Source organism: Erythrolamprus reginae, chromosome 11 (genome assembly GCF_031021105.1).
Source record: "Erythrolamprus reginae isolate rEryReg1 chromosome 11, rEryReg1.hap1, whole genome shotgun sequence".
Classification (NCBI taxonomy): domain Eukaryota; kingdom Metazoa; phylum Chordata; class Lepidosauria; order Squamata; family Dipsadidae; genus Erythrolamprus; species Erythrolamprus reginae.
The window spans coordinates 1,886,082-1,900,434 of NC_091960.1; the positions used below are offsets into that span (position 1 = coordinate 1,886,082).

The 14,353-nt window shown below is 53.3% G+C and overlaps 2 protein-coding genes across 2 annotated transcripts; both read right to left on the reverse strand.

Annotated features, from left to right (window-relative positions):
• Positions 1-2,293: 2,293 nt before the first annotated feature.
• IRF2BP1 (interferon regulatory factor 2 binding protein 1) lies at positions 2,294-5,956 on the reverse strand. The gene has a single exon (XM_070764562.1). The coding sequence runs from the start codon at positions 5,727-5,729 to the stop codon at positions 3,912-3,914; it is 1,818 nt and encodes a 605-aa protein (XP_070620663.1). The 5' UTR covers positions 5,730-5,956; the 3' UTR covers positions 2,294-3,911.
• A 4,082-nt stretch (positions 5,957-10,038) lies between these two features.
• MYPOP (Myb related transcription factor, partner of profilin) lies at positions 10,039-13,084 on the reverse strand. The gene is made up of 2 exons (XM_070764062.1): positions 12,631-13,084; positions 10,039-10,808 (listed from the first exon to the last, which is right to left on the reverse strand). Exons 1-2 carry the CDS (start codon positions 13,082-13,084, stop codon positions 10,177-10,179), a joined length of 1,086 nt encoding a protein of 361 aa, XP_070620163.1. The 3' UTR covers positions 10,039-10,176.
• Between the last annotated feature and the right edge of the window lie 1,269 nt (positions 13,085-14,353).

A 14,353-nucleotide genomic window follows, 5' to 3' on the forward strand; every position in this document is an offset into this window, starting at 1 on the left:
AAAATTACCGCGCTCTCTAGTTAGCTGGCCCTGGCAAGTGAGGGAAACCAGGTCCCCCTGCCACCTGGTGGAAGAAATTGGGTGGCTAAATGATGTCACAAGTTGGTTGAACTTTATGGGGAACAGACTGTTTTGCATCAGGCCACTAGACAGCTTGGTGATGACAAAAACATTGCAGCCTACGGGCGTATTGAATTTATTTCATTGTACATATTGTGATTTCTACTTCACACCAAGCAGGGACATATTGGCTATGTCTAGTCTAAGGAAGAGGACAATTAATGGTGATGGGATAGCAGCCTTCCAATATTTGAGGGGCTGCCCCAAAGAAGAAGGGGTCCACTTCTTCTCCAAAGCAGGAGAAGAAGCAAAGGATGGAAACTAATCAAGGAGGGATCCAACCTAATCCTAAGTAGAAATTTCCTCAACAATTTCCCTGAACAATTCACCAGTGGAGTGGCTTGCCTCCAGAAGTTGTGGGTGCTCCACCACTGGAGGCTTTTAAGAAGGGATTGGACTTACTACAATTCATTTTGTGTCGGTTTGAAGTTACAGTGGCACTAAAAAAAGGATTTATGGTCATTGTTCACACTTGAAACCTCTGCAGTATCTTCATGGTTTTTTATTTAAAATTTGGACACTTGGCAACTACTGTAGTTGCTATTTATGATGATTGCAATGTCCTGAGTGACATGTGAACCTGCTTTGCTACCTTCTGACAAGCCAGCGGGGAAGCGAGATTCACTTAACAACCGTGTTCCTAATTTATCAACTGCAGTGATCCACTTAATAACTGTGGCAAGAAAGGTCATAAAATGGAGCAAACCTCAGCAGCAAAATTGGTGCTGTTCTTCTTATTTTGGGCTTTCCTGGACCACTTCTACTGATTCTCCTTCTACCACATGAGCCAGAATTCCCCATTGCTTGGGTCAATGCTGGGAGTTGAAGTCAACAAGTCTTAAAAGTGGCCAAATTCGGAGAGCCCTGCTAAAGATCCTTGATTGCAGAGGAATGATGAGAAGGAACCACATCTCACGTGCTCCAGATCTGACCGGACTTCAGCTGACCCAGAGGTGGGCGAGCAAGTAGGCTGGGAGAAGACCCAGGTTCTTCCACTTGGTTGGAGGTCACCTTGCAGCAGAGCTGATGTTGAGAAACATGGTGAGCCTCGGTGGTGCAGTGGTTAAGAGTGCACTACTGCAAGCTACTTCTGCTGATCACCAGCTGCCTGCAGTTTGGCAGATCAAATCTCACCAGGCTCAAGGTTGACTCAGCCTTCCCTCCTTCCAAGGTTGGTAAAACGAGGACCCAGATTGTTGGGGGCAAGAGGCTGATTTTGTAAACTGCTTAGAGAGGGCTGTGAAAGCACTGTGGAGCGGTATATAAATGTATATTAAACGTTAAGTCTAAATGCTATTGCTATCACTATCACAGCTTCATGAGATGGGGCTGAGAGGTTCTCCCTTTTCTAGGGTAGCTTTGGGTAACCTGGTCTTCCAATTTGAGATTCATAAATTATTTTAGATGAATAGTTGCAAGAATTGGGAATGTTTGGTCTATTTATTTATTGGGGTTTGGATTTGTGGCCTGCCCCTCTCCGAGGACTTGGAGCGTCCACAAAAGGGAGTCAACTTATTTTCCAAAACACCTGAAGGCAGAACAAGCAACGGATGAAAACTAATCCAGGAGAGATCCAACCTAAAACTAAGGAGAAATTTCCTGATTATGAACTATTATAATCAGTGGAACAACTTGCCTTCAGAAGTTGTGAGGGCTCCATCACTGAAGGTCTTCAAGAAAAGATTGGACAGCCATTTGTCCAGAATAGGGACAAGGCAATAAGGCAAGAGTGTCCAACCTTGGCAGCTTCAAGACTTGTGGATTTCAACTCCTAGCATGGATCTCCTGCTTGATCAAGACCTCCAAGGTCCCTTCGGACTCTGTTATTTTATAATTCTCTTACACCTTCACCCTTTGCTCCTGCCCATGCTATGTGAGATTGTTGATTGTGAACAACTGCCTGTTTTGCTGGTGACATGGCTTTCATGAGAAAATGATGAACAGAACTCCACCATCTCTCTATCCCTTCTGGACTCAGACATTGTCCATGAAATGTGACTGAGATCAGACGCCCATCATCACTGTAGCCCCTGCCGTCCGTCACCTTCCTGACAAATTTGTGGGACGAATAAACTAGACAAAGGGAAAGTTCAGATGACCAGCAAACTTGTACCTAAGGTGTGTTTGTGTGTCAGTACATACACAGACACACAATAGCGGAGAAGGAGAGGAATCCATGGAAAAAAAAGATAACCAAGTTTATTGACAGAGACAAGTAAAAGAAAATACAAAAACAAGTTTAACCTTCTCTCTCTCTCTCCCCCCTCTCCCCCAAGTTTTCAATGTGGGGATCTGATCCCCACATCTTCTCCCGTCTGACCTCTTCCCCCGTCGCAACACAAACACACCCCAAAGTCAGCAGAACCATCAACAAGTGAAACAGATGTGGAACCACACACACACACGCACACACATCAGAGGTTATGGGGTGGTGCCTGTATTTTAGTCCCCTGCACCTCCAAATCCCATCACACCAAGTGTACCATAACCCCCACTCCCCCCCCTTATGGATTTATGGCCTCCCTTCTTTAATTAAGAATCCTTTTTTTCCCCTGGCTGCCTAACCCCATTTCGTCACTTGAGAACTAGGAAACCAACGGATCCAGGAGATCCTTCTCTGTCCCAGGATTCCTCTGGAGGAGGCGAGGAAGCAGAACTGGACTTGGGGGCCGGGGGTTTGCCCTGTGCCTTCCTGAGCAAGGATAAAACCCACAGCACCCCAGAACAGTCTCCCTATCCAACCTGACCCCATTATTCCCAGCTGAGCTCATCTTTTAAGCTGTGAATACACCTGAAGACGTATTCTCTGTTCTTTTATTCTTCCAAGGGAGCTCGTGCATCAGACCGAATTATGGATTGGGTCCACAATTCAGTGTTTTCCTCCGCACACCCTTCTCAATCCTGGCCTTTCTAGGACCTCTACAATCTCCCACTTGACAAATTATGCATTTTAACAACAACTAAAAGAAACCCTTATTTTTGGCGTGCATGCTTAGTCTTTTGGTATGAAAAATACCCCACCCACCCCCGCCTAACTGAAGATCAACACGCGAGGCACTTTTTCCATCCCTCTCTTCCTCCTGCTTCCTCCTAATTTCCCAGCCCTCCTTTCTCCTTCTGCCCCCCACAACCATTCCCCACGACATGCCTCCTTCCCCTCCCTTCCCCTCCCTGGATCCACACAGCAGACTGTTGAACACGAAGAACGGTGTCCAGCAACAGGCTGTGATGGCCAGGCCATATGAACGATACGTACAGAGACTGACCACCCAACGGGGAGGAGGCCTCTGAATGCAGTGGAATGGGGAAACGTGAGAACGTGAAGCTGAAACCAGGATGAAGTAGCACCTAAGGGACCGGTGTGGGGCTGGGGAAGTGTTCGGGAAAGAGTCAAACATCAAGACATCAGAGAAAAGTGGGACGTAGGATCTTTGTGGCGAGCAGGATGCCCCAAGGAACTTCTGAAATTTCAGAAATGCATCTGCTGAGCTTGTCAACCCCGCATTTCAGCCTCCCCATCCCGCAAGTGAGTAGTTCATCCCCCCTCCTCCCCTCCCCCCCTGTAGTAGGTTACATAGATGTGACTTCAGATATAAGCTGGCTATGGAAATAGGATTTAAAAAATAGAACTATTTACAGCCCCGCCCCCAAGTCTGCAGTGGGTCGCAGAGGATGTCAGAGAGGCAATAAGTTACTGCAGTCCCTGCCCCGGCTGCAGGAGCCAAAGTGGGTAGGGGGCATCCCGTGGCACACCGTCCCGGATCGTCGCTGCTCCTCCTCTGCCGCCGCCTTCACGGATCGCGCTCCTTTTTTACTTTGACATCCCCCACGAGGATGGTGGCGATCTCGCCCTGCATGAAGGCCCAGGGCACGTTGGAGCCCACCAGGGGGCACTTCTCCCCGCTGGGGCAGTAGACCTCGCCGGCTGCTCCTTGGCCTTTAATGAAATCCCGCGAACAGGGGAAGCAGAACTTGTGGCCCGGCACCGACGGACACTGCACAAAGTGGGTGTCCTCCAGCCGCTCGTGGCAGATGGTGCAGCAGAGCGGGGCGCTGCCGGCCCCTCCAGACGAGTCGGGGGCGCTCTGGGTGCCGCTGGGCTCTGCCGCCCCAGAAGAGTGGGCTCCGGAGGACGAGGACGAGGAGGAGGACGAGGAAGAAGAGGTGGTGGTGGTGGCCGCTTGGCCCGGCTCTCCGTTGCGGGGCACCAAGCGGTGGGGTCCCGAGGCGGCTGGGGAGGCTGGGCTGGTGCTGTTCTGCCGGGCGGTGGTGGAGTGGACCGGGTTGAGCTCCTTGCCGCCCAGGGTGTCGGCCACGTTCTTCAGGGCGGTGATGGGCGAGGGGTCGTTGCGCAGGGAGCCCTCGGGCAGGCCAGCCTGGGTGGGCAGGTGAGCCAGGCCCGGGGGCGGGTAGAGGCCGGCCGAGGAGGATCCCGGGGGCAGCCAGTGCTGGCGCTGTTGCTGCTGCTGCAGCTGCTCCTCGCCCGTCAGCTTCCCGGCGGCCAGGTCCCCCTCGGGCTCCGGGGAAGCCTTGCGGCGCCTCAGGCCCGGGCGGGTGGGCGGCGCGGCCCGCAGCAGCACGTTGGGCGGCCCAGCGGCCGCGGAGCCGTCGAGGAACTGCTGGGGCATGGCGTCGGGCGCGGGCAGCTCGCGGAAGTAGCGCACGGCCTCGGTGAAGAGCTCGGCCAGGAGGCGCCAGTCGCCCGAGCCGTGGCGCTTCTCGTACTCGAGGTACTTGTAGCCCGACGAGAGCACCTTGCCCGGCTCCTTCAAGCAGTCCTGGAACATCTGCTTGGCCACGGCCAGCACGCCGGCGAAGACGTTGCCCGAACCGCACGGGTACTCGGCGAAGAGCTTGAGCTCGTACTCGTAGCCCGGCCGGGCGGCGGCGTCGAAGGCGAAGATGCGGCCGGTGAGCGAGTGGTCCTTCTTGAAGCGGACGGTGAAGGGCGCGCAGCCGCACAGCGCCAGCAGCTGCTCCCGCACCGCCTTGGGCTTGCCGTGCCACTCCTCGGCGCGGGCCCGCATGGCCTCGTTCAGCTCGGCCAGGCACTCGCTGTGCCGCGCCTTCTCCTTCTCGTACTCGTAGCCCGCCCGCGACGACGCCGGCTTGGCCAGCTCGCCCAGCAGCGGCGAGGCCAGGGGCAGCGGGCCCGGCGCGGGACGCACGGCCGCCGCCAGCATCAGCCCCGGCGGAGCCACCAGCCCGGGCGGCGCCGGACCCACCAGAGCGCGCCGGGCCGTGGGGCTCTGCCGGCTGCCCTCGCCGCCCGCCTCCTCGCCGCCGCGCGCCAGGCCGTTGGGCAGCCGCGGGCTGAGCGCGTAGTCGGGGCCGGCCAGGCGGGCTCGCTCGTAGCGCTCCAGCCCGCTTCCCCCGCCGTCCTTGGCCTGCTTGGCGCCCGGCGGCCCCGGCGAGCGGCCCTCGGGCATGGCGTGGCTGCGCTTGAGCTGCCGCGCCGTCTCGATCAGGAGCTCGATGCGGTCGGCGCCCTCGAAGTTGACGCAGCCCCGGCAGACGGCCTCGCTGAAGTCCCAGATCATGGCCCACGGCATCTTGGGCAGGTCGCACAAGTAGCACCATTGTCTGCGGGACGCCTGCACCGAAGACATCTTGGCCGCCGCCGCCCCGCCTGCCCGAGCCGGCCCCCAACGCCCGAGCGCCGCCCAAACCACCGGGCCGCCGAGGGGGGGGGGAAAGCTGGCCCGCGCGGCCGAGAAGGGGCTCCGGCCGGGGCGGGGGAAGGAGGCAGGCAGGCCGGAGCCAGCAGGCAGACGAGCCCAAGAGGGAGGGGGGAAAGGAGGGGGGAATCCCCTCGCTCGCCTGCCCTCCTACATGGAGAAACTTACATAAGTCCCTCGCGGAGCCTGTCGGGAGATGGAGTCCTGGAACTGGAGGGAGGCGGGGGAAGGCGCTCTTAAAGGCCCCGCGGCCCTCTGATGGCAGGATGTCTTTGGAACCTCGCTCAGCCACTGATGAGGGACTACCCTTCCCATCTTCCACAAAGCACGGCAAAGGGGTTGGGGAGTCTGGGGGATCCCGACCAGGTGCTTGAATGGCCGGTGATCTCCAAACCTGCTGCACCCACCATCCCCGGCTAATGCAGCTACTATACCGAACTCCAATACAACACCTAGGCAGCATTACAGTTGGGCCACCCACTCCTACCCCGCTCTTATTTTTATTGCAGGGGTCTCTACACTTAGGCCACTTTAAGACTTGTAGACTTCAACTCCCAGAATTCCACAGCAGACATGCAGCTACCTGGTTGGTTGGCTGGCTGGCTGGCTGATGGAGTCTAGGAGTTGAAGAAGTCCACAAGTCTTAGTAGCCTAAGTGTAGAGACCTCTGGGCTAAAAGCCCTTAAGAGGGGGGTGGGAGTGGGTAGCCCAACTGTAATGCTGCCTGGGTGTTGCATTGGAGTTTGGTACATTTACCTGGGGATGGTGTACATTATCTGCATGATGGACATTAGCTGCATGAGCCCAGGATGATGGATGCAGCAGCCACTCCACCGGGAGGATTGAGTGGACAGCTGGTAGCAGCACCCCATAGTACCATTGCAAAACTATATTGATTAAAGCAGGTAAATCTCATGAGATGGGCAGCAAACAAATTTAACAAATAACAAATTTAGGGTGTCAAATGTTAAAACAGCTTCTTTTCCCCAAGAAATAAGGACCCCCAACTTTCTCCCTTCCCTACCTTTGCCCAGATGTTCCCGATGCCCAAATATTGTCTCTCAACTATTGCAGAAGGACCGATTCAGATAACCACTTTCCCTGTAAATCACAGATTTAATTTTCAACATTTTATCATAGGTGGTCCTGCCTCCACTGCTTTTTTGGGTGCAGGTGAAGGTTCCAAGGCCCAGGATGTCTCAGTCCCGCAAAAATCTGTCCCTGTCCCTGTGCAGAGGATGCCCAGGGTCCAGGAAAGAGTTAACTGGGCTTTTCAGTGTTAAGGAAAAGGAAAATACATTACCCACTTGGCAAAGCGGCTAGAAAGCCCGGATATTGGGCTGTGGCGCATTTCCGACTGCACCACTTCCTCTCTTTCCCCCCCCCCCCAATTTTGCAAATCACCCTCCCCTTCCCCTGCAGTTCAAAGTTCAACGTTCGGGGGTGCTGCTAAGGGGGTTCTCGACAGGCAGGGAGAAAAAATTTAAAAACCACCATAGAATCCAGAAGGAAGAGGCAGTGAAGATGCAAGCCTCTTTTTTATTCCTTTTCACCCAGCCAGAGCAAGTTCCAGGGTTCCCTTTCAGCCAGGGAGCCCTTTGCAACAATTAACGGAGACAGTGTGGTTGGTGCGCAGAGAAGAGACCCAGCATTGTTTAACCCAGTGTTTTTTCAAGCTTGGCAACTGTGAGATGTGGAGACTTCAACTCCCAGAATTACCCCTAGACAATTTTTTCCGGCTCTGTAAGCCAGGGTTCCCCAAACTTGGCAACTTTTAGGACTTGTGGACTTCAACTCCCAGAATTCTCCAGGCAGCACAGTTTGAACACCTCTGCTGTAACCCTCAAGGATGGCATTGAATGGTGGCAGTTGGCACCCCCCCTCCCTGTGGAGGATGCAAAGGGCGGCGAGGGGGGGTACTCAAGCAGGCTTCGCTTCCCTTTCAGACACCAAGGCAGCCATTCAAAATCCCTTGTTGATTTTTATAGCAGCATTATAACATTTAGACTTATATACCGCTTCATAGTGCTTTTACAGCCCTCTCTATGCGTCTTACAGAATCAGCATTTTGCCCCTAACAATCTGGGTCCTCATTTTTACCCACCTCGGAAGGATTGAAGGCTCAGCATTCTTTACTTGTGTTACAATCATTATTATATCAATTAAAATCCTTCTTCCTGCATTGGGATATTACTTTAGGTCAGTACTGATCTTGACAGAGTCAACCTTGAGCCGGTAGTGAGATTTGAACAGCTGAACTACAGCTAGCAGTTAGCTGAAGCAGTCTGCAGTGCTGCACTCTAACCATTACGCCAACCCAGCTCTTATTTATTTATTTGTTTGTTTGTTTTTTTATTTTTGGACTTCTATGCTGTCTCTCTCAGAGGACTTATTTATTTATTATGATTATTTTTGGATCAACCATGAATTTTTCTTCTTTCCCCATTTAATTTTTTAAAAACATCTAGGGTTGTGTGAGTCTTTGGAAAGAGCACTAAGTTATTTTAATCACAAAGCTAATAGTTTTCTAGAAGACTGAAATGGATGGAGCCTACCCAACCCTTGGATGGACTTTGCACAGATTTGAGGCCCCTGTGGAAACTGGGGGTCTCATTTGTTCTGCCATTTGAGCCAAACTGGTCACTTGGCAGTGCCCGATGACTGAAGGGGAGGAGATGTTTCTCCAAAAACCTCAGCCAGAGCCTGACTGGATCCCCATTGCAAATGAAGGACTCCTATAGAAGAGAATTTTGGGAGCTTGGGGCGGAAAGATGGGCTCCTTGGTGCCGCCTGAACTTGCGGATTTTCTGACAGATGTTTCATGACCCAACTAGGTAACATTATCAGTGCCAGAAGAGATTTGTGGAGAGCAGGAGGAGGGCAGAGGAGCAGGCGGAGGACAGCAGCTGTGAAGCCCGTGTTGCTCCTTGAACTTGGTTGTTTTCCTTCCAGATGTTTCATCGCCCAACTAGCTAACATCATCAGTGCTACCAATGATGACACTGAGCAAGAATGTTTGTTACTGTTTGGGTTATGAAATGTCTCGCTGAGCAGTGGAAATTGCTGTCCCAGTTGAAGTCGAAGACTACCTGTTTGAGCAAAACCAGCAGTATGAACATTTCTCCCCTTGGTGGGGGGTGTTTTTAAACGACCGACTTCACCCCTTTTGTACCTTAAGAAGGCGTGCGACAGAAAGCAGAACTCCACCTTCCCCGCTCGCTGCTCGCGTGTTAGGTGTTCAAGTGAGAACTTAACAAACCCCTTTAAAGATCTGATCATCGTATGAAAATAGTTTATTGAGCTTCTACCAGAGTGAATCCAGTGCCACCAAAGGCATCGGCCTACCACAGGCTTTCGTCTCTGCGATGCTCCCCTGGTGTTCCAGCTTTGTTTTCTGGCAATGGGTCAGACTAAAGGGGCCTGGACCAACTCCCCAGAGGGTAGGGATGGAGCAGATAAAACAGTGGCACTGTGGGAACAGAACCGCAGGAGCCCTGGCACTAACTAAGCAAGCCCATCTGTTGACTAGTAGTCCTTGACTTATAACAGTTCATTCAAAGTGAGCCCAGCACTAAAAAAAGGGACCAACGACTGTTTTTCACACAACCGTGGTCACACAATCAAAATTCGTAATGCTTGGCAACGGGTGGGGGGGGTCTCAGGGTCACGTGATCCCCTTTCGTGGCCTTCTGATCAGCAAAATCGGCAGGGAAACCAGATTCACTTTACGACCGTCTTGCTAACATAAACCACTGCAGTGGCTCACTTCTCAGCCGTGGCAAGCAAGGTCACACACGGGGCAAAGCGCACCTGAGAAATGTCTCACTTAGCAACAGAAACGTTTGGCCTCAATTATGGTCATAAGTCGAGAACTGCCTGTCCTATGTGGCCCTATCTATTTTCTTCCCTGACTTTTTCCTCCAGCAAACTTTCCTTTTGCAATTGAAGATTGACATTCCACGAATGGAGAAGTGGGTAGTGGTGCGTGGTAGCCCACCGGGCGTGGAATAAATGTTTGCGGTCAGAAGTCTTTAAACTTGGTGACTTTCGGACTTGTGGACTTCTTCAACTGCCAGAATTCTCCAGCCAGCATAGCATAGCTGGAGAATTCTAGGAATTGAAGTCCACAACTCTTAAAAGTTGCCAAGTTTGAGGACCCCTGTTCTAAGTGATTGTCAGCAGAGAGGACCTCAGGGACTGGCATGGAGTGGCGTGGGCACCATGGGCCCTGGCATTGGAAATGTGGGTAGTGCAGGGGGGTCCAGTTTGCCCTCCCTTTGGGAAATTGGAGGGGAAGACTGATACCGCCATCCCAAGGGAGCAGCCACCCCCTGCCTTTCGTCTTTGGATGTGGGGGCAAGCACATCTATCCTGATGCTCACAAATTCTTCCAGCGTCCTCTGCGTTTCCGAGTTGGCGTCGCCTTCCTTCGCTTCTGCACTGGAGGGGTCCGGTTAGGAGACGGTTCCCTTTCAGTCTCGGGCTCTTCCTGCCCCGGAGATAGCTCCGACTTTGTAGGCCCGCCCGCCCGAGGAGGGGCAGTCTCTGTTATCGGGGCTGCCGTGGGTAGACCGTATTCCCCATTTGGGGGCAGCAGACCACTTGGCAAAGCCGGAAGGAGGGGCAACAGTGCCGCCACCACATCCGTGAGCCGTTCCAGGCCTTGACGCAGGGTGTAGGTCAGCTCCCGGATGGCTGCAGCCGTCTCCCGCTGAGCCTGAAGGAAGTCCAGAGAGGGCTCGATAGGCAGGTCCTGGGGGCCACGTCGGCGCCGCAGTGGGGGTGAAATCGAAGGGCAGGGAGTGGTGCCCAGCAAGTCTCCCGCCGGGGAGTGTTCGGGATGCGGCCGGCAGCCTATGCAGGATGGAGATGGAGCCAGCTGGACAATCTGCAGTGATGAGGGCTGGCTGGGAGGGGGCGCCGGCGAGTCACACTCCTTGGGTTTCAGCAAGCACGAAGTCTGGACAGAGGTCTCGGGGCTGCTGGAGGCGTTGGCCCTGGGGGGCGGATCTGTAGGGCCCAAGGAAAGAGAGTTACTGCTACGGGGTCTTCGACGTAGTGGGGTTTCTGGGGAGGAGGAGGAGGACGGTGTGGTCCTTGTGTGATTGTCTCTGAAATTGGTGGCTCTCTTGGAGGCATTTCATGACCCATCAGCCTCTTTACCAGTTGCTTTAGTCTGGCAAGATTCTGTCTATAAACGGGGAACAATAATAGCAACAATTCCTCAGGAGTGTTGTTCTTGGGGCCTGCCAGTTACCAGCCTGCTGGCATCCCACCAAGCTGCTCTGCTTGACCCCACCACCTATAACAGGGAGCCCCCACCCCTGACACCCACACCCCCATGCCAGCATACCTGCCGGGAAATAGCACAGGTGACAGCTGAGTTTCTCTAGCCTAGATGGATATGGTGGCAGAGAAAACTCAGGGATGGGGAGGCTACAATGGCCATAAGTGTGAAAAACGGACGTAAACCACTTTTTCCGGTGCCGTTGTGACTTTGAATGGTCACTAAACAAACTGTTGTAAGTCGAGGACTATCTGTAATGGTTTGGTTGTCCGCATAAAAAAAATGCAGCACTTAAAAAAAATAGAGTTTCAAGATTGTTGCAGAGTTTGTGAAACCTACACCGAAGTCTTAAAACCCTGCAGGATTTTTGTGTGTCTTTTGCTGCAGTAAATTTCTTATGCCAGAAGTAAACATTTCATTTCTGTGGTGGCAGCCACAGTGGAGAGATGGGTCCATCTGTTGGCTCTTTGAAAATTGGGAGGGGGGCTCAAACTTTGCCTTAAGTCCCTACAACCGAAAGTGTTGTCCTGCCCCAGAGCAATCTATGAAAAGGGGCTTCTTTTTATCATTTATTCGGAGAGAAAGTTAAACAGCTTATTATGGTCACAAACCGGCTCAAAACAAATGCCAAATTTAAACCAGCTGTTCCCAAACCATCAATAATAAAAATAAGCAGGAGGACCCCGCACTCTGAAACTTTAGCGGGGTGAATAATTAGATTAATTAAACAGTGTTTAAATATTTGAGGGGTCGCCCCAAATCCCCAAAGCATCGGAGGGCAGGACAAGAAGCAACAGATAGAAGTCTTTATTGGCCGAGTGTGATTGGACACACAAGGAATTTGTCAGTGTACATAGAAGAAAAGATGCATTTATCAAGACTCCTGAGGTCCAACATTGAATGGTCATCCTAGGGTGCAAATAAGCGATCGGGAAACAATATTAATATAAATCGTAAGGATACCAACAACAAGTTACAGCCATACAGTCCTAAGTGGGAGGAAATGGGTGATAGGAACGATGAGAATATTAATAGTAATAGTGATGCAGCCTTAGTGAATAGTTTGACAGTGGCAAGATGGAAACTAACCCAGGAGCGATGCAACCTGGAACTAAGGAGAAATTCCCTGACAGTCAGAACAATTAACCAGTGGAACAACCTGCAGCCAGAAGTTGTGGGTGCTTCCATCACTGGAGGATTTTAAGAGGAGATTGGACAGCTCCTTGTCTGGAATTGCGTAGGGTCCCCTGCCTGAGTAGCAGGTTTCTCTTAGAACAAAGTGATCTGTCGGCTTGTCTATGGCAGGGAAGCCCTCGGCTCATGTTCAGAGGCACCTTGGCAAACCTGCCGCCTTTCCTCGGGTTGAGGTTGGGCCCTTTTTTCCCAGGTAGAAACCCGCTCCAGCTCCCGGCAACCGTCTCTTCCCTCACCCCCAGAACCCGCTCTGCTCCAAACGCCCGCCCACCTCTTGACAGGTTGGCCCAGAGTGTTCCAGCTCCCTGGTGCCCAACTGACCCCTTTGGCCCCAGGACAGTGGCTACTCACCGATGCCGTGCTCAGCCGCCGGTGGGTAACCGGGTGGCCCAAAGCCCAGCGTGCCCCGCAGGAGCCCCGACTCTGCCCCTGCTGGACCCGGCATCACGCCAGGCCCCAGGATGGCAAAGAGCGTCTCCTCTTCGGCCGAGAAGGCCTCGTCGCCCGTGTCGCCCGTCCCTTGGGTGGAGTGGGGCACCCGCGCCAACTTCTCCTTGGTGCGCCGCTTGAAGTCATTCCAGCGCTTCTGCACCTCCTGGCCGGTGCGCTTCCAGCTGGTGATGCTGTTGATCTTGCCGGCGATGCCCTCCCAGACCCTCCGGCGTTCGGACACTGTCACCCGCCGGCTCTGGGTGCCATAAAGCTTCCCATAGTTGGCTCGCACTTCCTGGACCAGGATCTGGTTCTCCTCGTAGGAGAAGCGAGGTTTGCGAAGACGGGTGGTCTCCTCGCTGTCCCCAGACATCTCCGGCCCCCAGGTCCCTTCTTGGGGGGAGGCTCCTTCTGCCCTGAGGACCCTCCTGGAAGTCAGGTGGATGTGGTGGGCACTGCCAGGGGCCTCAGCTGGGGGCTGCGGGGCTGGCTGTGGCCGGTGAGGTTCCGGCAGCTGAGTCTGGTCCTGCCACTCCTGGGAGCAGATGGAAAGGTCCTTCGGGCATCACTGGGCAGGAGACTGGCAGTCTGCAGGCTGGCACAGGGGAACCCCCCCACACACACAAGAAGAAAGCAACGAGAGGGGGGCAGCCTGGCTGCTGGACCCCTCTGCTTCACAGGAGGCTCTCTGGGACCGCCCTTTCCTTCAGGCCTCCCAGCTCTCCACGAATGTCCACCTAAGGCTGCCTGGCTCCATCGGATGCCAGTCTCTCTCTCTCTCCCTCCTCCTCCTCTTTCTTCCTCCTTCTCCTCCTCGGGCATGCTCACTGCTTAGCCGCACTCCCAGCAGGCCATGGGGGCAGCTGAGTGGTTTCCATAGCAACCGTGGCCTGCTGCCTGCCCCCCCCTCCAGCCAGCCCCAAAGCCTGCTGCTGCTGCTGCTGCCAATTTGAAGCGCCAGCAACACTCTGGGTCACAAACTCCAGGTGGGGGCCCCTCTTGGCCACTTGTCTTCCTCCCCCCGGTGTTGTAAAAAAGGCATAAAAAGCAGAGCTTGCCCCCCCTCCAATTCTAGGGGTTAACCCTTTGGGGGTTTTGTCATCCCGCTTTTGCAGAATGGGTCTTGCTGCTGATGGAACTCCAGGTTCCCTCTGGTTGGTCTTCAGCCAGCAGGGACCGAGCTCTTATTGGCTTCTCCTTTCCCCGTCTTTGGGCCTCCTGCAAAGGTGCTGACATGATAAAACAACATAAAAATCCCTTGGCCTGTTGTTGGGCAAATGACCAGCAGGTGGCAGTGCTGGAGCAGCTTAGCATGCAAGCCAACGCAATTCTAGGCTATGGTCCCTGTTTTGTCCTTTCAGATGTTATTAAACTTACTATATAGAGCCCTTTTTCTCAACTGTGACAACTGGACGCTTTGTTGACTTCAATTCCCAGAATTCTGGCTGGGGAATTCTGGGAGTTGAAGTTCATACAGCTTTAAGTTACCAAGTTTGAGAAACACTGCAAGAGTATCTGTAGAAAAGAGGATTCTCACTCATATACAGTATGTTAATTTTTTAATAAATGCACATTTAACTTTGGGTCAGACTTTATTTTGCTTATTTTCTATTAAAGATGGAAGGGAGGGAGGGAGGAAGCA